This window comes from Hemicordylus capensis, chromosome 6 (assembly GCF_027244095.1).
Source record: "Hemicordylus capensis ecotype Gifberg chromosome 6, rHemCap1.1.pri, whole genome shotgun sequence".
Lineage (NCBI taxonomy): Eukaryota > Metazoa > Chordata > Lepidosauria > Squamata > Cordylidae > Hemicordylus > Hemicordylus capensis.
In genome coordinates, this window is record NC_069662.1 from 33,831,879 (window position 1) to 33,854,264 (window position 22,386).

Below are 22,386 nucleotides of genomic sequence, written 5' to 3' on the forward strand. Positions count from 1 at the left end.
GTATTATGGAAGACCAGGATGCTTCATTAGCAGCCTTCAGCTCTTCTGCATTGTTTGGTCTCATGTCTCTCATCCTTCTCTTGGCAATGCCCAATAGATTCTCTATGGGGTCAGGTCAGGTGAGTTTGCTGGCCAATCAAGCACAGTACACTGTATACTTTTCAGAGGTCCGATATTGTTCTATTCTTCAATCCTTGTCTTATTGGTTCCATTTAATATTCTAATTTTCTGGCATTGTGGGTTTGGGGGTTTCATGAGCTGTACGCCATGATCATCACAATTATAACAAATTAAGGCTTGACTTATCTCGCTTTGCATGTAATGCATCTGTCTCATATATCAGTTTCACCTTTTAATTTGCATTACTGACATTAATGGACTTTTGCACGATATTCTAATTTTCCGAGTTTCACCTGTAATAGGCTTTTAATTCCATTAAGTGTAATGGGTGGTTCAAGTGAGCTTGGCTCTGCTCAAGTGAAGATCCAGTTTAGGATTTGTAGATTCTATTTGGGTAATTTTCTTTCATTGACCTCAGGCAGTGATAAGACTTGGTAAGCTGTTCCCCCCAAAATACTCAAGAAAGAAACTTGGGAATATTTCTGCTAAGGCTTTATATCTATCTTGCCACCTTTCAAGTGTACAGAGCAAGACAGCTTTACAAACAACTGGGACTGACATATCCTATGTTGGAGATCCAGTCAGACCCTGAAGAATGTCATACAATCCATTTTATACCTTCCCCACAAACAGCTTGATGACAACAACAATTGCGTATCATATTGCAATTAGCAGTGCTTCTGATCATGTACTGTACACATTATGATCACGCACGTCACCATGATCATGAAAGCCCTATGAGTTATTCATGCCCAGTTTCTCACACATAATGCCTGCAGTTCAGATGTCTTCCTGTTTTTCTGTCCCATGTTGAAACCCTTCTAATGTTTCTACCTTTGGCATATGTTAATTTCCCACTTAGACAGCTTCTGACTCACAAACATCTGTGAGGTCACTCTTGAGGACAAGAGGCCTGCTGCTAAAGTTTGATTAAGTTTATATCTATATATTTAATTCTCTAAGGTATACCCATGGCTAGTCCCATGTGTGGCAACTCTTGCAAGAGTTCATGAGCAAAAGCACCTGATTGGGCAGTGGGGATTCCATATGCAGATAGGGAGGAGGAGCCTGTGACTATTAAAGTCAGTTGGAATGCAACTGTTACTGGTTGGAAGTTGTTAGTGGGCAGGGGTCTGCGAAGGGAGGGGTTGCGCTGGAGGAAAGAGCCCCTTCAGGAGAAGGAGGCTGCCGTTGTGTGAGTTAGATGAGGAAACAAGATCTGTTAACTCAGAAAGGGACAGAGAGAGAGAAAGGAGGGGAAGACAGACAGAGGGGGAAAGTGATTGGAGGGGAGAGAAAGGGAGGGGAATAGAGAAAGAAGGAAGGGCAAGTGATAGGCCCCGAGCCTGTCAGCGGCCAGAGGGGAAAGAGCGGCCATGGCAGCATCAGAAAGGAAGGGCCCAGTCAACCACTGCTGCTGTTTGGGCCATTGGCGGAAGGAGGCAGGCAGGCAGGCAAAGGATGAGCCCGGGCCCTTCAGCGGCCTGAGGGGAACGAGCGGCCATGGCGGTGGTGGCAGCGAGGAATGGCCTGGTCAACTGCTGCTGCTGCTCCTGTGAGGAGGAGCAGGGCTCCCCGAGGGTGGGGAGGTCTTTGGGGATAGGGGGCTACAGCTTGGCCAATAGGTGCCAGCAACGCTGCAGCTGCGGCCAAGAGGGGTGAGGGGGATGGAAGCAACCGGATGGAGGAGGAGCAGCAGGAGTGCAGCTCAGGGGAGGGTGGAGAGATCTCTGAGGTGAGGGGAGCTGTGGCAGGGGGTGAGGGGAGCAATAAAGTACTAGCGTTCAGATGCTCTGCATGGGTTAAGCTAGTTGATAACTATTGCCATTATGGATTAACGTAGAAATTGCACAGGAGAAAATCTAACTGTACCTGCTTGATGCCACCACCTCTCTACGTCCGCTGCATGTTTTCTGGACCTTTGCCTCTCTTTTCACTCACTCACTCTCTTTCCACTCACTTTCCACTCACCTCTTTTCCACTCACTCATCATCCATGCTCCTAGACCAGAGCTTGGCACTGATGCCACCCCTCTTCACCCTTGCTACCCTAATCTCCATTCCAGAGGACAGGGTGGGCCCAGCGATAGGGTAAGGGGTGACACGTTGCATTTGCCAGAAGTGGTGAGAGACACCAAGCAGCACCGGTTAACACTTTGCACCTGTGCCATTTTCACATTGACACACAGTCCCTGCAACTTCTATTCACCCTGAAAGCATCTGTATGCTGTGCTGGCCACATAACATTCTCCTTCTAAATGGTTATAGAAGAGTGAAGTAGATTGTATATGTCAGTACCATTAAGCTCTGTCTCAAACTCTTTCTAGAGTATGGCGGTAATTCCGGTGGACAAGCCTGTGTCTTCCCCTTCTCTTACAAGAGCCAGACATTCTACACCTGCACCAATGAAGATGCTGCCCAAGGGAGATTCTGGTGTGCCACAACCGGGAGTTACGATAAGGATGAGCAGTGGAGCTACTGTGCCGACACAAGTAAGCTAAAGTTCTGCCCTGCAACTTCCCCACCGGAATGTTGTTAACCTGCAAAACCATGCTGCCCAGCTTTCTGTCTCCAGCTGTGGTGTATAAAATGCAAGCAGAGAACCTGTGAAGAAAGCATTCAGGTTTTCTGAGCGCCACAGTCAATTGACAGCACCAGACAGGGAAGCACTCTTGTCATAAAAGCTGTCCATCTCTGTCTCCCTCTCTTTCCCCCACCCCTTCTAGGGCTAAGTTCAAGTCCGACAGGGCCGTGCATCTTCCCCTTCACCTACAAGGGCAACTCCTACTCATCTTGCACAACAGATGGAACACGTGATGGAAAGCCCTGGTGCTCTCTCACCAAGAACTATGATGTGGATCCAAAATGGACATACTGCGACCCCTCAGGTGCCAAAAAAGAGAAAGAAAGGGCAGGGAAAAAAGTACTAGGAAGTTGGTGTAGCCATTGATCCTGAGGGATCCTGATCATTGGGTGTAGGGGGCAAACATGTGCATGGCCACTGGTCTGTATTGGCTACTGCTCTGTATCTATGTGCATTCACAGATTTCAGTGGTTTTTAAACTGTAGGGTTTAATTCTGGAGAAATTGTGACCCCGGGAGGGTGCAGAGTTCTGGGTGTGGTCCTTTGGTACAGAGACACACCATATGACTACGAGAAATATTTATATACCACTTTTCAACAAAGGTTAACAAAGCAGTTTACACAGATATAAATAAATAAATATAATGTCTCCCTGTCCCCAAAGGTCTCATGATCTAAAAAAGAAACATAAGAGAGACACCACAGCAGCCTCTCTCTCTTTCTGTCTCCCCTCCTGGGTAGCCCCAGGTTTTAAGTGGGAGGCTGAGATTCCCTTTTCTTGTCCTCCTTAATACTCATCCTCCTTAATCCTATCACTGTCCCAGTGCAGAGATCCATATGCTCAGCTATGGGTTGCAAATTTTATTTTATTTATTTTATTTTATTTAGCACATTTACATACCACCCAAAACGTCTCTGGGTGTTTGACAGAAAATGGTGTGCATTCCCCTGCTTAAATTACAGTTGTCCGAGGATTTAAGGCGCTCAGGAGAAAGCACCCATTCCAAAGGAGGGCTGAGTGTTTCTCAAACGTTTCCCAAAAAAGGCCCCCTTTATCTCCTGAGCCCCCTAGATGCACATGATCATAGGATTTGCACACTGCTTTGTAGGGATCTGGGATATGGTCCTTAAAGGTGTCTAGTATATTCTTTCTCTTGGCATAATACAGTTGGACCTGGACCCCAGACCTTTTTCCTCCAACTACACCATTTCCAAGCGCTATTCCTAATATATTTTCTTTTCATTTCCCTTCCCCCCCTCCCCTGCCAATACTTCTGTTACCTCCTTAGAACCCCTCCCCTGCATTTTCCCTTTCATATTCCAGGGGAAATCCTACTCTGCATGCACCAAAGAAGGCGCTGCTGAGAACCAACTGTGGTGTGCCGTAACTGCTGATTATGACAAGGATAGTAAATGGAAGGCATGTGCAAGCCAAGGTAGGAGGCCTGGCAGTGGCCAGAATCTAAGTAGTGATGTGCCCAGACCGGTCCGGAGGCCATTCTACAGGCCTCCAAACCGGTCCGGGGACGTGCGGTTTGGGTTCGGATGGATTGGGGTGGGGGTTTCCATTAAGGGCAGGGGAGGGTTTACTTACCCCTCCCACTGCTTTCCACCTTTGGTGCCGTATTTTCTGTAGCGATGGGGTGGCAGGATACCTCCCTGCCGCCCCTTTCCCCGCTTGACTGCTCGCCTCTGTCCTGTAGCAATGGGGCGGCAGGATACCTCCCTGCCGCCCCTATCCCCGCTTGACTGCAAAAGGCTTTAACAAGCTTTTTGCGTGTGCGTGCTCAAATACCGACCTTTGTGCATGCGGGCGCATGCAAAAGGCTTGTTAAAGCCTTGGTGGGCCAAAACAGACTGTGATTTGGTGTGTGGGGGCCAAGGTCAAATTTAAAACAAGCAAAAAATTTAAATAATTAATCAATATCTAATAGTTTAATCATGTAAAATAATTTTGATTTGATTTTAAAATTTAATTTACATGATTTCTAGCTAGGGGAGGGTGGGCCTGTACTTCCCCTCCCCTGTCAGCCCCCATCCCCTTGCCTCACTGCTTGCAGAACTGTAAACTGGCCCTGGCAAGCTGGCTGGAGGACAGGGTGGCAGGATTGGTGGCGAGGCAGTGCGGGGCTGTGAGATGGGGGGTAGAGCCACGGGTGCTGCCGCTGTGCATTGCAAGCCACTTCCCTGCTACCGCTCCGCTCACCCTTGCTCTGGATCCCCTCTTCTGCTTTCAGGGCTGGGAGCTGGCCCTGGTGAGTGGGTGGAGGGGAAAGCGTGGCAGGCACAGTGGTTAGATGGTGCACGGCTGAGACTGAGGATGGATGCGCCACTTCCTTGCCAGCTCACTGCCACCACTCCCCCGGCTCCCGAACCCCTCTGCTGCTGTCGGGGCCGGGAGACTGAGGGACTGAGGGCACGCATCAACTCCCCTGCATACCTGTCACCTCTTCACCCGCTCACTTACCAGGACTGGATGGCTTCACCACGGGCTTCTAACACTCTTTGGAGCAAGAGGCACCAGGGGTCTGCCTCTCAAGCAAAGACAAACCAAAAAGCTTAAGACATGCAGATGTTTGGAGAACACAAGAATACAACGTTTTCTTGTAGCAGCCAACAGGAGATGGGACCCAGATCCTGTTTACCCCATACTGAACTAATATCCTGAACTGATTGAAATTTTTCAGGAAACAGGATCAAGAGGATAGCAGCAATTTACACTTTTGAGATTCATGACAGATGAAAAGGACCAGCTTGTATAAAAGAGGCCATCTCAGACATGGCAAAATCAGCAAGCTTTGCCTAACCAGCAGACCTTTGATCAAGAGCGATCCTCAGAGTTAGCTGCTCAAGGCGCAGGGCTAAACCCGGAATTTTGTCCATGGATAGGGACTATCTGACACTTCTGCTGCATAGTGAGAAGTCAAGACTACCCAACCGTGGCGCTTTCGCTCTCTCTCTCTCTGCCTTGCTTTGAGCATCTAGCATTAACTTGCTTGACTGCCTGAAGCCTCATCGTTACCAAGCCTCATGCCCAAGCTGCACACACTTGCTGTCCTTGCTAGATCCTGGTAAATATGCTGCTTCTACAGCCTTGGTCTCCACTTCCCTTCCCCTTTCTCCTCCCTCTACTAACTCCTCATTCCCAACCTTCCCATTCCTGAGTGTCTTCCTCACCCCCTCCGCTTCCTCTTTCCATCTGTCTCTGATTTGTGTTAGGTTTTAGGAAGATTTAATAGTGATCTTACCTGCATCCACACACATGTAATAGGAACACTATGTTGATGTTATTACTAGCTTTATTTGAGATATTACTAGTAGCTATGATTGATTGTTCTGTTTTCTGCTCAGACTGTTGCTGTTGCTCTGGTAATCTTTTATACTCAATAAAGCCCATTGAATTGAGAGTGTTTGGTCTTCTTTCTACCGTTGTGCCCAGACTATACATGGCCTTCATATAAAGAACTGGTCACTTTGTGACACTGGTGAAACAAGCCTAATTTCATATGCTATCTCCAGAGCACATCTAGTGTTCAAATCAGGCTTGGCTCACAACAGAGACCTGCCAGAATTTCGCAGTCATGGATAACCATGGTTGGGAAGCCCGCGGTTGGCCAGGGATGACTGTACTAATGTTGGCATGTAAACATTACAAGAACACCAACCACTTCTCTGAATGCAGAACATTCAGCCTCTTTCCTTTTTGACAAACCTGGGCTAAGACCTGACCTCCTTATTATTGTGTTCCTGCATCTGCAGAGTATGAGGGGAACTCCAAAGGCCGGCCATGTGTCTTTCCCTTCATCTACAAGAGCCGGACATTCTACACCTGCACCAATGAGAATAGTGACGGTGGGAGATTCTGGTGTGCCACAACTGGGAACTATGATAAAGATACGCAGTGGAGCTACTGTGCTGACACAAGTAAGCTAAAGATCTACCCTCCAACTTCCCAACCAGAAAGTTGTTAACCTGCAAAACCATGCTGCCCAGCTTTCTGTCTCCAGCTGTGGTGTATAAAATGCAAGCAGAGAACCTGTGAAGAAAGCATTCAGGTTTTCTGAGCACCACAGTCAATTGACAGCACCAGACAGGGAAGCACTCTTGTCATAAAAGCTGTCCATCTCTGTCTCCCTCTCTTTCCCCCACCCCTTCAAGGGCTAAGTTCAAGTCCGACAGGGCCGTGCATCTTCCCCTTCACCTACAAGAGCAAGTCCTACTCATCTTGCACAACAGATGGAACACGTGATGGAAAGCCCTGGTGCTCTCTCACCAAGAACTATGATGTGGATCCAAAATGGACATACTGCGACCCCTCAGGTGCCAAAAAAGAGAAAGAAAGGGCAGGGAAAAAAGTACTAGGAAGTTGGTGTAGCCATTGATCCTGAGGGATCCTGATCATTGGGTGTAGGGGGCAAACATGTGCATGGCCACTGGTCTGTATTGGCTACTGCTCTGTATCTATGTGCATTCACAGATTTCAGTGGTTTTTAAACTGTAGGGTTTAATTCTGGAGAAATTGTGACCCCGGGAGGGTGCAGAGTTCTGGGTGTGGTCCTTTGGTACAGAGACACACCATATGACTACGAGAAATATTTATATACCACTTTTCAACAAAGGTTAACAAAGCAGTTTACACAGATATAAATAAATAAATATAATGTCTCCCTGTCCCCAAAGGTCTCATGATCTAAAAAAGAAACATAAGAGAGACACCACAGCAGCCTCTCTCTCTTTCTGTCTCCCCTCCTGGGTAGCCCCAGGTTTTAAGTGGGAGGCTGAGATTCCCTTTTCTTGTCCTCCTTAATACTCATCCTCCTTAATCCTATCACTGTCCCAGTGCAGAGATCCATATGCTCAGCTATGGGTTGCAAATTTTATTTTATTTATTTTATTTTATTTAGCACATTTACATACCACCCAAAACGTCTCTGGGTGTTTGACAGAAAATGGTGTGCATTCCCCTGCTTAAATTACAGTTGTCCGAGGATTTAAGGCGCTCAGGAGAAAGCACCCATTCCAAAGGAGGGCTGCGTGTTTCTCAAACGTTTCCCAAAAAAGGCCCCCTTTATCTCCTGAGCCCCCTAGATGCACATGATCATAGGATTTGCACACTGCTTTGTAGGGATCTGGGATATGGTCCTTAAAGGTGTCTAGTATATTCTTTCTCTTGGCATAATACAGTTGGACCTGGACCCCAGACCTTTTTCCTCCAACTACACCATTTCCAAGCGCTATTCCTAATATATTTTCTTTTCATTTCCCTTCCCCCCCTCCCCTGCCAATACTTCTGTTACCTCCTTAGAACCCCTCCCCTGCATTTTCCCTTTCATATTCCAGGGGAAATCCTACTCTGCATGCACCAAAGAAGGCGCTGCTGAGAACCAACTGTGGTGTGCCGTAACTGCTGATTATGACAAGGATAGTAAATGGAAGGCATGTGCAAGCCAAGGTAGGAGGCCTGGCAGTGGCCAGAATCTAAGTAGTGATGTGCCCAGACCGGTCCGGAGGCCATTCTACAGGCCTCCAAACCGGTCCGGGGACGGGCGGTTTGGGTTCGGATGGATTGGGGTGGGGGTTTCCATTAAGGGCAGGGGAGGGTTTACTTACCCCTCCCACTGCTTTCCACCTTTGGTGCCGTATTTTCTGTAGCAATGGGGCGGCAGGATACCTCCCTGCCGCCCCTTTCCCCGCTTGACTGCTCGCCTCTGTCCTGTAGCAATGGGGCAGCAGGATACCTCCCTGCCGCCCCTATCCCCGCTTGACTGCAAAAGGCTTTAACAAGCTTTTTGCGTGTTCGTGCTCAAATACCGACCTTTGTGCATGCGGGCGCATGCAAAAGGCTTGTTAAAGCCTTGGTGGGCCAAAATGGACTGTGATTTGGTGTGTGGGGGCCAAGGTCAAATTTAAAACAAGCAAAAAATTTAAATAATTAATCAATATCTAATAGTTTAATCATGTAAAATAATGTTGATTTGATTTTAAAATTTAATTTACATGATTTCTAGCTAGGGGAGGGTGGGCTGGTGTTTGCCCCCCCCCCGGTCAGCCCCCATCCCCTTGCCTCACTGCTTGCAGAACTGTAAACTGGCCCTGGCAAGCTGGCTGGAGGACAGGGTGGCAGGATTGGTGGCGAGGCAGTGCGGGGCTGTGAGATGGGGGTAGAACCACGGGTGCTGCCGCTGTGCATTGCAAGCCACTTCCCTGCTACCGCTCCGCTCACCCTTGCTCTGGATCCCCTCTGCTGCTTTCAGGGCTGGGAGCTGGCCCTGGTGAGTGGGTGGAGGGGAAAGCGTGGCAGGCACAGTGGTGAGATGGTGCACGGCTGAGACTGGGGATGGATGCGTCACTGCTTTTCCAGCTCACTGCCACCACTCCCCCGGCTCCCGAACCCCTCTGCTGCTGTCGGGGCCGGGAGACTGAGAGACTGAGGGCACACATCAACTCCCCTGCATACCTGTCACCTCTTCACCCGCTCACTTACCAGGACTGGATGGCTTCACCACGGGCTTCTAACACTCTTTGGAGCAAGAGGCACCAGGGGTCTGCCTCTCAAGCAAAGACAAACCAAAAAGCTTAAGACATGCAGATGTTTGGAGAACACAAGAATACAGTGTTTTCTTGTAGCAGCCAACAGGAGATGGGACCCAGATCCTGTTTACCCCATACTGAACTAATATCCTGAACTGATTGAAATTTTTCAAGAAACAGGATCAAGAGGATAGCAGCAATTTATACTTTTGAGATTCATGACAGATCAAAAGGACCAGCTTGTATAAAAGAGGCCATCTCAGACATGGCAAAATCAGCAAGCTTTGCCTAACCAGCAGACCTTTGATCAAGAGCGATCCTCAGAGTTAGCTGCTCAAGGCGCAGGGCTAAACCCGGAATTCTGTCCATGGATAGGGACTATCTGACACTTCTGTGTAGTGAGAAGTCAAGACTACCCAGCCATGGCGCTTTCTCTCTCTCTCTCTCTGCCTTGCTTTGAGCATCTAGCATTAACTTGCTTGACTGCCTGAAGCCTCATCGTTACCAAGCCTCATGCCCAAGCTGCACACACTTGCTGTTCCTTGCTAGATCCTGGTAAATATGCTGCTTCTACAGCCTTGGTCTCCACTTCCCTTCCCCTTTCTCCTCCCTCTACTAACTCCTCATTCCCAACCTTCCCATTCCTGAGTGACTTCATCACCCCCTCCGCTTCCTCTTTCCATCTGTCTCTGATTTGTGTTAGGTTTTAGGAAGATTTAATACTGATCTTACCTGCATCCACACACATGTAATAGGAACACTATGTTGATGTTATTACCGGCTTTAATTGAGATATTACTAGTAGCTATGATTGATTGTTCTGTTTTCTGCTCAGACTGTTGCTGTTGCTCTGGTAATCTTTTATACTCAATAAAGCACATTGACTTGAGAGTGTTTGGTCTTCTTTCTACCGTTGTGCCCAGACTATACATGGCCTTCATATAAAGAACTGGTCACTTTGTGACACTGGTGAAACAAGCCTAATTTCATATGCTATCTCCAGAGCACATCTAGTGTTCAAATCAGGCTTGGCTCACAACAGAGACCTGCCAGAATTTCCCAGTCATGGATAACCATGGTTGGGAAGCCCGCGGTTGGCCAGGGATGACTGTACTAATGTTGGCATATAAACATTACAAGAACACCAACCACTTCTCTGAATGCAGAACATTCAGCCTCTTTCCTTTTTGACAAACCTGGGCTAAGACCTGACCCCCTTATTATTGTGTTCCTGCATCTGCAGAGTATGAGGGGAACTCCAAAGGCCGTCCATGTGTCTTTCCCTTCATCTACAAGAGCCAGACATTCTACACCTGCACCAATGAGAATAGTGACCGTGGGAGATTCTGGTGTGCCACAACTGGGAACTATGATAAAGATACGCAGTGGAGCTACTGTGCTGACACAAGTAAGCTAAAGATCTACCCTCCAACTTCCCAACCAGAATGTTGTTAACCTGCAAAACCATGCTACCCAACTTTCTGTCTCCAGCTGTGGTGTATAAAATGCATTCAGGTTTTCTGAGCGCCACAGTCAATTGACAGCACCAGACAGGGAAGCACTCTTGTCATAAAAGCTGTCCATCTCTGTCTCCCTCTCTTTCCCCCACCCCTTCTAGGGCTAAGTTCAAGTCCGACAGGGCCGTGCATCTTCCCCTTCACCTACAAGGGCAACTCCTACTCATCTTGCACAACAGATGGAACACGTGATGGAAAGCCCTGGTGCTCTCTCACCAAGAACTATGATGTGGATCCAAAATGGACATACTGCGACCCCTCAGGTGCCAAAAAAGAGAAAGAAAGGGCAGGGAAAAAAGTACTAGGAAGTTGGTGTAGCCATTGATCCTGAGGGATCCTGATCATTGGGTGTAGGGGGCAAACATGTGCATGGCTACTGGTCTGTATTGGCTACTGCTCTGTATCTATGTGCATTCACAGATTTCAGTGGTTTTTAAACTGTAGGGTTTAATTCTGGAGAAATTGTGACCCCGGGAGGGTGCAGAGTTCTGGGTGTGGTCCTTTGGTACAGAGACACACCATATGACTACGAGAAATATTTATATACCACTTTTCAACAAAGGTTCGCAAAGCAGTTTACACAGATATAAATAAATAAATATAATGTCTCCCTGTCCCCAAAGGTCTCATGATCTAAAAAAGAAACATAAGAGAGACACCACAGCAGCCTCTCTCTCTTTCTGTCTCCCCTCCTGGGTAGCCCCAGGTTTTAAGTGGGAGGCTGAGATTCCCTTTTCTTGTCCTCCTTAATACTCATCCTCCTTAATCCTATCACTGTCCCAGTGCAGAGATCCATATGCTCAGCTATGGGTTGCAAATTTTATTTTATTTATTTTATTTTATTTAGCACATTTACATACCACCCAAAACATCTCTGGGTGTTTTACAGAAAATGGTGTGCATTCCCCTGCTTAAATTACAGTTGTCCGAGGATTTAAGGCGCTCAGGAGAAAGCACCCATTCCAAAGGAGGGCTGAGTGTTTCTCAAACGTTTCCCAAAAAAGGCCCCCTTTATCTCCTGAGCCCCCTAGATGCACATGATCATAGGATTTGCACACTGCTTTGTAGGGATCTGGGATATGGTCCTTAAAGGTGTCTAGTATATTCTTTCTCTTGGCATAATACAGTTGGACCTGGACCCCAGACCTTTTTCCTCCAACTACACCATTTCCAAGCGCTATTCCTAATATATTTTCTTTTCATTTCCCTTCCCCCCCTCCCCTGCCAATACTTCTGTTACCTCCTTAGAACCCCTCCCCTGCATTTTCCCTTTCATATTCCAGGGGAAATCCTACTCTGCATGCACCAAAGAAGGCGCTGCTGAGAACCAACTGTGGTGTGCCGTAACTGCTGATTATGACAAGGATAGTAAATGGAAGGCATGTGCAAGCCAAGGTAGGAGGCCTGGCAGTGGCCAGAATCTAAGTAGTGATGTGCCCAGACCGGTCCGGAGGCCATTCTACAGGCCTCCAAACCGGTCCGGGGACGGGCGGTTTGGGTTCGGATGGATTGGGGTGGGGGTTTCCATTAAGGGCAGGGGAGGGTTTACTTACCCCTCCCACTGCTTTCCACCTTTGGTGCCGTATTTTCTGTAGCAATGGGGCGGCAGGATACCTCCCTGCCGCCCCTTTCCCCGCTTGACTGCTCGCCTCTGTCCTGTAGCAATGGGGCAGCAGGATACCTCCCTGCCGCCCCTATCCCCGCTTGACTGCAAAAGGCTTTAACAAGCTTTTTGCGTGTTCGTGCTCAAATACCGACCTTTGTGCATGCGGGCGCATGCAAAAGGCTTGTTAAAGCCTTGGTGGGCCAAAATGGACTGTGATTTGGTGTGTGGGGGCCAAGGTCAAATTTAAAACAAGCAAAAAATTTAAATAATTAATCAATATCTAATAGTTTAATCATGTAAAATAATGTTGATTTGATTTTAAAATTTAATTTACATGATTTCTAGCTAGGGGAGGGTGGGCTGGTGTTTGCCCCCCCCCCCCGGTCAGCCCCCATCCCCTTGCCTCACTGCTTGCAGAACTGTAAACTGGCCCTGGCAAGCTGGCTGGAGGACAGGGTGGCAGGATTGGTGGCGAGGCAGTGCGGGGCTGTGAGATGGGGGTAGAGCCACGGGTGCTGCCGCTGTGCATTGCAAGCCACTTCCCTGCTACCGCTCCGCTCACCCTTGCTCTGGATCCCCTCTGCTGCTTTCAGGGCTGGGAGCTGGCCCTGGTGAGTGGGTGGAGGGGAAAGCGTGGCAGGCACAGTGGTGAGATGGTGCACGGCTGAGACTGGGGATGGATGCGTCACTGCTTTTCCAGCTCACTGCCACCACTCCCCCGGCTCCCGAACCCCTCTGCTGCTGTCGGGGCCGGGAGACTGAGAGACTGAGGGCACACATCAACTCCCCTGCATACCTGTCACCTCTTCACCCGCTCACTTACCAGGACTGGATGGCTTCACCACGGGCTTCTAACACTCTTTGGAGCAAGAGGCACCAGGGGTCTGCCTCTCAAGCAAAGACAAACCAACAGCTTAAGACATGCAGATGTTTGGAGAACACAAGAATACAGTGTTTTCTTGTAGCAGCCAACAGGAGATGGGACCCAGATCCTGTTTACCCCATACTGAACTAATATCCTGAACTGATTGAAATTTTTCAAGAAACAGGATCAAGAGGATAGCAGCAATTTACACTTTTGAGATTCATGACAGATCAAAAGGACCAGCTTGTATAAAAGAGGCCATCTCAGACATGGCAAAATCAGCAAGCTTTGCCTAACCAGCAGACCTTTGATCAAGAGCGATCCTCAGAGTTAGCTGCTCAAGGCGCAGGGCTAAACCCGGAATTCTGTCCATGGATAGGGACTATCTGACACTTCTGCTGCATAGTGAGAAGTCAAGACTACCCAACCGTGGCGCTTTCGCTCTCTCTCTCTGCCTTGCTTTGAGCATCTAGCATTAACTTGCTTGACTGCCTGAAGCCTCATCGTTACCAAGCCTCATGCCCAAGCTGCACACACTTGCTGTCCTTGCTAGATCCTGGTAAATATGCTGCTTCTACAGCCTTGGTCTCCACTTCCCTTCCCCTTTCTCCTCCCGCTACTAACTCCTCATTCCCAACCTTCCCATTCCTGAGTGTCTTCCTCACCCCCTCCGCTTCCTCTTTCCATCTGTCTCTGATTTGTGTTAGGTTTTAGGAAGATTTAATACTGATCTTACCTGCATCCACACACATGTAATAGGAACACTATGTTGATGTTATTACTAGCTTTAACTGAGAAATTACTAGTAGCTATGATTGATTGTTCTATTTTCTGCTCAGACTGTTGCTGTTGCTCTGGTAATCTTTTATACTCAATAAAGCCCATTGACTTGAGAGTGTTTGGTCTTCTTTCTACCGTTGTGCCCAGACTATACATGGCCTTCATATAAAGAACTGGTCACTCTGTGACACTGGTGAAACAAGCCTAATTTCATATGCTATCTCCAGAGCACATCTAGTGTACAAATCAGGCTTGGCTCACAACAGAGACCTGCCAGAATTTCGCAATCATGGATAACCATGGTTGGGAAGCCCGCGGTTGGCCAGGGATGACTGTACTAATGTTGGCATATAAACATTACAAGAACACCAACCACTTCTCTGAATGCAGAACATTCAGCCTCTTTCCTTTTTGACAAACCTGGGCTAAGACCTGACCCCCTTATTATTGTGTTCCTGCATCTGCAGAGTATGAGGGGAACTCCAAAGGCCGTCCATGTGTCTTTCCCTTCATCTACAAGAGCCGGACGTTCTACACCTGCACCAATGAGAATAGTGACGGTGGGAGATTCTGGTGTGCCACAACTGGGAACTATGATAAAGATACGCAGTGGAGCTACTGTGCTGACACAAGTAAGCTAAAGATCTACCCTCCAACTTCCCAACCAGAATGTTGTTAACCTGCAAAACCATGCTACCCAACTTTCTGTCTCCAGCTGTGGTGTATAAAATGCATTCAGGTTTTCTGAGCGCCACAGTCAATTGACAGCACCAGACAGGGAAGCACTCTTGTCATAAAAGCTGTCCATCTCTGTCTCCCTCTCTTTCCCCCACCCCTTCTAGGGCTAAGTTCAAGTCCAACAGGGCCGTGCATCTTCCCCTTCACCTACAAGAGCAAGTCCTACTCATCTTGCACAACAGATGGGTCATCGGATGAAAAACCCTGGTGCTCTCTCACCAAGAACTATGATGTGGATCCAAAATGGACATACTGCAACCCCTCAGGTAGGAAAAAATACTGAAGAAGATGCAGACAGACCTGGTCAGTGCTTTGAAGTGTAGACTGGAGCAGGCATAAGTACAGGGAAGGCTGTGGGATTCTCCTACATGGGGAAACAGGAAAATACTGGTTTTGACAGGCGGAGGGTGTATGAGGGTTCCAAGGATCCAGATGAGCCTCTGTGCCCTTGTTAACTCTCACCTACCCAAGAAAGGCTGCTTGTGAGAATGACCTTTCTATGTCCATGGATGCTTAGACCAGAATCTCTTCTTTCCATTTCCTGTCAGGGGGAAAAGCATTGAACCTGAACACCCAAGATCTATTTATTTATTTATTTATTTAACATTTATATCCCGCTCTTCCTCCAAGGAGCCCAGAGCGGTGTACTACATACTTGAGTTTCTTCTGTCACAACAACCCTATGAAGTAGGTTAGGCTGAGAGAGAAGTGGCTGGCCCAGAGTCACCCAGCTAGTATCATGGCTGAATGGAGATTTGAACTCCGGTCTCCCCGGTCCTAGTCCAGCACTCTAACCACTACACCACACTGGCTTAGCTGGATCGCTCCTAAATTCCTAGTAGAAAACACACTCTCTTCAAATATGCCTACAAACAGTTTGGGGTTAAATAACACCTCAAGGATGAACCCATTACAAATGTGAATTGCAGTAGCATGTTTTTCATCGTTGGAACCTTCCTTATGAACTATCAGCTGGTCATTTGGCTCTTCATGGATTTCATGTTAACCAATCAGGCACACACTGCAGGATGTACAACCCCACTGCATCTGCAAAGTTGTGCAAGGAACCCAAATCCACACATCTCTGCAGGAGGTAAGCTTTCTGGCAGGAAAAAGGCTATCCAATAACCCCCTACGTCCTTCACAGGAAGATTGTTTCCGGACAAAGCATCTGGAAGCCTTGATGAAAACAAACAATGCTCAACAAGCGTAATGAAATCACCCTGGCTGGCATCTTAGAAAACTTGGGGAGATAGATGCCATCCCTCTTCCCAGAGATCAGAAACATTTTTTCCCCAGGGAAGAGGAACTTTTCTCTCACACTCACCCCTCCAGCCAGTTAGACGTAAACACAGGTGGGCTGGCTGCATCTCCCATTCTCAGCTGTGTTCAGCTCATGTTGGATGGTCTGTTTGGGGTTGATGTGTAGGGGAAACCTGTCTTCTTAGATACATAGAATTTGATGTTTGGGCTTTGTGGCATGGTGCTGAAGGATGATTTGACAGTGTCAGACAGCCGTGTTGTGATGGGTCACAGATTTTCAGCTTGTGGAGGCAGTTCTGCATCTGATCTTACAGGAGAGCTCCAGAAGAAGATACACATGTAAATGATGAAGTACATGTAAATGATGAAAGCCTGCTTCATAGTAACAAATAGAAGAGTCCTTCCCTTTTTCTAGTCCTTATGGCTTCTGGTTTCCAGCCCCAGGTTTTAAGTGGGAGGCTGAGATTCCCTTTTCTTGTCCTCCTTAATACTCATCCTCCTTAATCCTATCACTGTCCCAGTGCAGAGATCCATATGCTCAGCTATGGGTTGCAAATTTTATTTTATTTATTTTATTTTATTTAGCACATTTACATACCACCCAAAACGTCTCTGGGTGTTTTACAGAAAATGGTGTGCATTCCCCTGCTTAAATTACAGTTGTCCGAGGATTTAAGGCGCTCAGGAGAAAGCACCCATTCCAAAGGAGGGCTGAGTGTTTCTCAAACGTTTCCCAAAAAAGGCCCCCTTTATCTCCTGAGCCCCCTAGATGCACATGATCATAGGATTTGCACACTGCTTTGTAGGGATCTGGGATATGGTCCTTAAAGGTGTCTAGTATATTCTTTCTCTTGGCATAATACAGTTGGACCTGGACCCCAGACCTTTTTCCTCCAACTACACCATTTCCAAGCGCTATTCCTAATATATTTTCTTTTCATTTCCCTTCCCCCCCTCCCCCGCCAATACTTCTGTTACCTCCTTAGAACCCCTCCCCTGCATTTTCCCTTTCATATTCCAGGGGAAATCCTACTCTGCATGCACCAAAGAAGGCGCTGCTGAGAACCAACTGTGGTGTGCCGTAACTGCTGATTATGACAAGGATAGTAAATGGAAGGCATGTACAAGCCAAGGTAGGAGGCCTGGCAGTGGCCAGAATCTAAGTAGTGATGTGCCCAGACCGGTCCGGAGGCCATTCTACAGGCCTCCAAACCGGTCCGGGGACGGGCGGTTTGGGTTCAGATGGATTGGGGTGGGGGTTTCCATTAAGGGCAGGGGAGGGTTTACTTACCCCTCCCACTGCTTTCCACCTTTGGTGCCGTATTTTCTGTAGCGATGGGGTGGCAGGATACCTCCCTGCCGCCCCTTTCCCCGCTTGACTGCTCGCCTCTGTCCTGTAGCAATGGGGCGGCAGGATACCTCCCTGCCGCCCCTATCCCCGCTTGACTGCAAAAGGCTTTAACAAGCTTTTTGCGTGTGCGTGCTCAAATACCGACCTTTGTGCATGCGGGCGCATGCAAAAGGCTTGTTAAAGCCTTGGTGGGCCTAAACGGACTGTGATTTGGTGTGTGGGGGCCAAGGTCAAATTTAAAACAAGCAAAAAATTTAAATAATTAATCAATATCTAATAGTTTAATCATGTAAAATAATGTTGATTTGATTTTAAAATTTAATTTACATGATTTCTAGCTAGGGGAGGGTGGGCCTGTACTTCCCCTCCCCTGTCAGCCCCCATCCCCTTGCCTCACTGCTTGCAGAACTGTAAACTGGCCCTGGCAAGCTGGCTGGAGGACAGGGTGGCAGGATTGGTGGCAAGGCAGTGCGAGGCTGTGAGATGGGGGGCAGAGGCACGGGTGCTGCCGCTGTGCATTGCAAGCCACTTCCCTGCTACCGCTCCGCTCACCCTTGCTCTGGATCCCCTCTGCTGCTTTCAGGGCTGGGAGCTGGCCCTGGCGAGTGGGTGGAGGGGAAAAGGGTGGCAGGCACAGTGGTGAGATGGTGCACGGCTGAGACTGGGGATGGATGCGCCACTTCCTTGCCAGCTCACTGCCACCACTCCCCCGGCTCCCGAACCCCTCTGCTGCTGTCGGGGCCGGGAGACTGAGGGACTGAGGGCACGCATCAACTCCCCTGCATACCTGTCACCTCTTCACCCGCTCACTTACCAGGGCTGGATGGCTTCACCACGGGCTTCTAACACTCTTTGGAGCAAGAGGCACCAGGGGTCTGCCTCTCAAGCAAAGACAAACCAACAGCTTAAGACATGCAGATGTTTGGAGAACACAAGAATACAGTGTTTTCTTGTAGCAGCCAACAGGAGATGGGACCCAGATCCTGTTTACCCCGGACTGAACTAATATCCTGAACTGATTGAAAATTTTCAGGAAACAGGATCAAGAGGATAGCAGCAATTTACACTTTTGAAATTCATGACAGATCAAAAGGACCAGCTTGTATAAAAGAGGCCATCTCAGACATGGCAAAATCAGCAAGCTTTGCCTAACCAGCAGACCTTTGATCAAGAGCGATCCTCAGAGTTAGCTGCTCAAGGCGCAGGGCTAAACCCAGAATTCTGTCCATGGATAGGGACTATCTGACACTTCTGCTGCATAGTGAGAAGTCAAGACTACCCAACCGTGGCGCTTTCGCTCTCTCTCTCTGCCTTGCTTTGAGCATCTAGCATTAACTTGCTTGACTGCCTGAAGCCTCATCGTTACCAAGCCTCATGCCCAAGCTGCACACACTTGCTGTCCTTGCTAGATCCTGGTAAATATGCTGCTTCTACAGCCTTGGTCTCCACTTCCCTTCCCCTTTCTCCTCCCGCTACTAACTCCGCATTCCCAACCTTCCCATTCCTGAGTGTCTTCCTCACCCCCTCCGCTTCCTCTTTCCATCTGTCTCTGATTTGTGTTAGGTTTTAGGAAGATTTAATAGTGATCTTACCTGCATCCACACACATGTAATAGGAACACTATGTTGATGTTATTACTAGCTTTAACTGAGAAATTACTAGTAGCTATGATTGATTGTTCTATTTTCTGCTCAGACTGTTGCTGTTGCTCTGGTAATCTTTTATACTCAATAAAGCCCATTGAATTGAGAGTGTTTGGTCTTCTTTCTACCGTTGTGCCCAGACTATACATGGCCTTCATATAAATAACTGGTCACTCTGTGACACTGGTGAAACAAGCCTAATTTCATATGCTATCTCCAGAGCATATCTAGTGTACAAATCAGGCTTGGCTCACAACAGAGACCTGCCAGAATTTCGCAATCATGGATAACCATGGTTGGGAAGCCCGCGGTTGGCCAGGGATGACTGTACTAATGTTGGCATATAAACATTACAAGAACACCAACCACTTCTCTGAATGCAGAACATTCAGCCTCTTTCCTTTTTGACAAACCTGGGCTAAGACCTGACCCCCTTATTATTGTGTTCCTGCATCTGCAGAGTATGAGGGGAACTCCAAAGGCCGTCCATGTGTCTTTCCCTTCATCTACAAGAGCCGGACGTTCTACACCTGCACCAATGAGAATAGTGACGGTGGGAGATTCTGGTGTGCCACAACTGGGAACTATGATAAAGATACGCAGTGGAGCTACTGTGCTGACACAAGTAAGCTAAAGATCTACCCTCCAACTTCCCAACCAGAATGTTGTTAACCTGCAAAACCATGCTACCCAACTTTCTGTCTCCAGCTGTGGTGTATAAAATGCAAGCAGAGAACCTGTGAAGAATAGCATTCAGGTTTTCTGAGCGCCACAGTCAATTGACAGCACCAGACAGGGAAGCATTCTTGTCATAAAAGCTGTCCATCTCTGTCTCCCTCTCTTTCCCCCACCCCTTCTAGGGCTAAGTTCAAGTCCGACAGGGCCGTGCATCTTCCCCTTCACCTACAAGAGCAAGTCCTACTCATCTTGCACAACAGATGGGTCATCGGATGAAAAACCATGGTGCTCTCTCACCAAGAACTATGATGTGGATCCAAAATGGACATACTGCAACCCCTCAGGTAGGAAAAAATGCTGAAGAAGATGCAGACAGACCTGGTCAGTGCTTTGAAGTGTAGACTGGAGCAGGCATAAGTACAGGGAAGGCTGTGGGATTCTCCTACATGGGGAAACAGGAAAATACTGGTTTTGACAGGCGGAGGGTGTATGAGGGTTCCAAGGATCCAGATGAGCCTCTGTGCCCTGGTTAACTCTCACCTACCCAAGAAAGGCTGCTTGTGAGAATGACCTTTCTATGTCCATGGATGCTTAGACCAGAATCTCTTCTTTCCATTTCCTGTCAGGGGGAAAGCATTGAACCTGAACACCCAAGATCTATTTATTTATTTATTTATTTAACATTTATATCCCGCTCTTCCTCCAAGGAGCCCAGAGCGGTGTACTACATACTTGAGTTTCTTCTGTCACAACAACCCTATGAAGTAGGTTAGGCTGAGAGAGAAGTGGCTGGCCCAGAGTCACCCAGCTAGTATCATGGCTGAATGGAGATTTGAACTCCGGTCTCCCCGGTCCTAGTCCAGCACTCTAACCACTACACCACACTGGCTTAGCTGGATCGCTCCTAAATTCCTAGTAGAAAACACACTCTCTTCAAATATGCCTACAAACAGTTTGGGGTTAAATAACACCTCAAGGATGAACCCATTACAAATGTGAATTGCAGTAGCATGTTTTTCATCGTTGGAACCTTCCTTATGAACTATTAGCTGGTCATTTGGCTCTTCATGGATTTCATGTTAACCAATCAGGCACACACTGCAGGATGTACAACCCCACTGCATCTGCAAAGTTGTGCAAGGAACCCAAATCCACACATCTCTGCAGGAGGTAAGCTTTCTGGCAGGAAAAAGACTATCCAATAACCCCCTACGTCCTTCACAGGAAGATTGTTTCCGGACAAAGCGTCTGGAAGCCTTGATGAAAACAAACAATGCTCAACAAGTGTAATGAAATCACCCTGGCCGTCATCTTAGAAAACTTGGGGAGATAGATGCCATCCCTCTTCCCAGAGATCAGAAACATTTTTTCCCCAGGGAAGAGGAACTTTTCTCTCACACTCACCCCTCCAGCCAGTTAGACGTAAACACAGGTGGGCTGGCTGCATCTCCCATTCTCAGCTGTGTTCAGCTCATGTTGGATGGTCTGTTTGGGGTTGATGTGTAGGGGAAACCTGTCTTCTTAGATACATAAAATTTGATGTGTGGGCTTTGTGGCATGGTGCTGAAGGATGATTTGACAGTGTCAGACAGCCGTGTTGTGATGGGTCACAGATTTTCAGCTTGTGGAGGCAGTTCTGCATCTGATCTTACAGGAGAGCTCCAGAAGAAGATACACATGTAAATGATGAAGTACATGTAAATGATGAAAGCCTGCTTCATAGTAACAAATAGAAGAGTCCTTCCCTTTTTCTAGTCCTTAGGGCTTCTGGTTTCACTGATCCTGCTCATCAGATGTCATTCAGAATACTCCATTTTCCTCCTTTTTTTCTAGGCGACTCAAACAAAACAGATGAAGACTATGGATGCCTGTGATTCCAGCGGTGGCAATTTCCCAATAACCTGACCAACATTTGACTAGCTCTTCCTGGCTTCCCTTTGAACTGTAAAAATGTAGTGTTCCTCATAGTTTGGTGTGGCCCAGCCCCAGCCCCTCCCCCATTTCTCTTTCTTTCAATCTGTATGTTTTCTCAGAGCACAGGATATAGCTGTCTTGCTGAACCTAAGCAGTTCTGATCAGTGTCTAGATGGGACATCAACTGGGAACCTTTGGAAAGCCACTTGAATCCCATCATGGAATCCCGTGATCCCGGTCAGCTGGTGGCCCCACAGGGACGAGCCTTCTCAGTTTCTGCCCCGAGACTGTGGAATGCGCTCCCTACTGAGATACGATCTTCCCCATCTCTGACAATTTTTTAAAAGCATTTGAAAACCCACCTCTTCGCCCAAGCTTTGTCAGCTCTTTAAAATTTTTAGGTTTTAATCTGTGGTTGATTTTTAAATTGTTGAATTGTTTTAAGTTTTTGATTATGAGTTTAACTTGTTTTATGCTATTGTTAACCACCCAGAGACAAAAGTTTTGGGCGGGGTACAAATTAGATAGATAGATAGATAGATAGATAGATAGATGCACCTATGCATCCTTGCTCTGTGTCAGCCAGTGATTGTTCTTGGGACAATGACATGGGGCAATTGGGATCTTCCTCCTCCTGATACTTATTCCCCCCTCTCTATGACTTCTTCAGAAAAACAAATAAACATGGCAGAGCAAATTGTAAGTTGACCATGCCATGGATATTGTAATAACTTGACACCTTCTTTACTTACGTTATTTGTTTTAGCTAAGCCTAGTACTGCAATTATTGTCATTAC

General features: G+C 47.6%; 2 protein-coding genes across 2 annotated transcripts; both read left to right on the forward strand.

Moving 5' to 3' along the window:
• The first annotated feature begins 444 nt into the window (after positions 1-444).
• Positions 445-6,597, forward strand: LOC128331298 (matrix metalloproteinase-9-like). The gene is made up of 6 exons (XM_053264650.1): positions 445-457; positions 2,447-2,611; positions 2,846-3,007; positions 3,993-4,139; positions 5,391-5,774; positions 6,463-6,597. The coding sequence occupies exons 1-5, from the start codon at positions 445-447 to the stop codon at positions 5,444-5,446; spliced, it is 543 nt and encodes a 180-aa protein (XP_053120625.1). The 3' UTR covers positions 5,447-5,774; positions 6,463-6,597.
• LOC128331299 (fibronectin-like) lies at positions 6,285-22,167 on the forward strand. The gene is made up of 13 exons (XM_053264651.1): positions 6,285-6,297; positions 6,463-6,627; positions 6,862-7,023; positions 8,009-8,155; positions 10,478-10,642; positions 10,853-11,014; positions 12,000-12,146; positions 14,470-14,634; positions 14,845-15,006; positions 16,990-17,136; positions 19,458-19,622; positions 19,858-20,019; positions 21,509-22,167. The coding sequence occupies exons 1-13, from the start codon at positions 6,285-6,287 to the stop codon at positions 21,547-21,549; spliced, it is 1,803 nt and encodes a 600-aa protein (XP_053120626.1). The 3' UTR covers positions 21,550-22,167.
• The last annotated feature ends 219 nt before the right edge of the window (positions 22,168-22,386 follow it).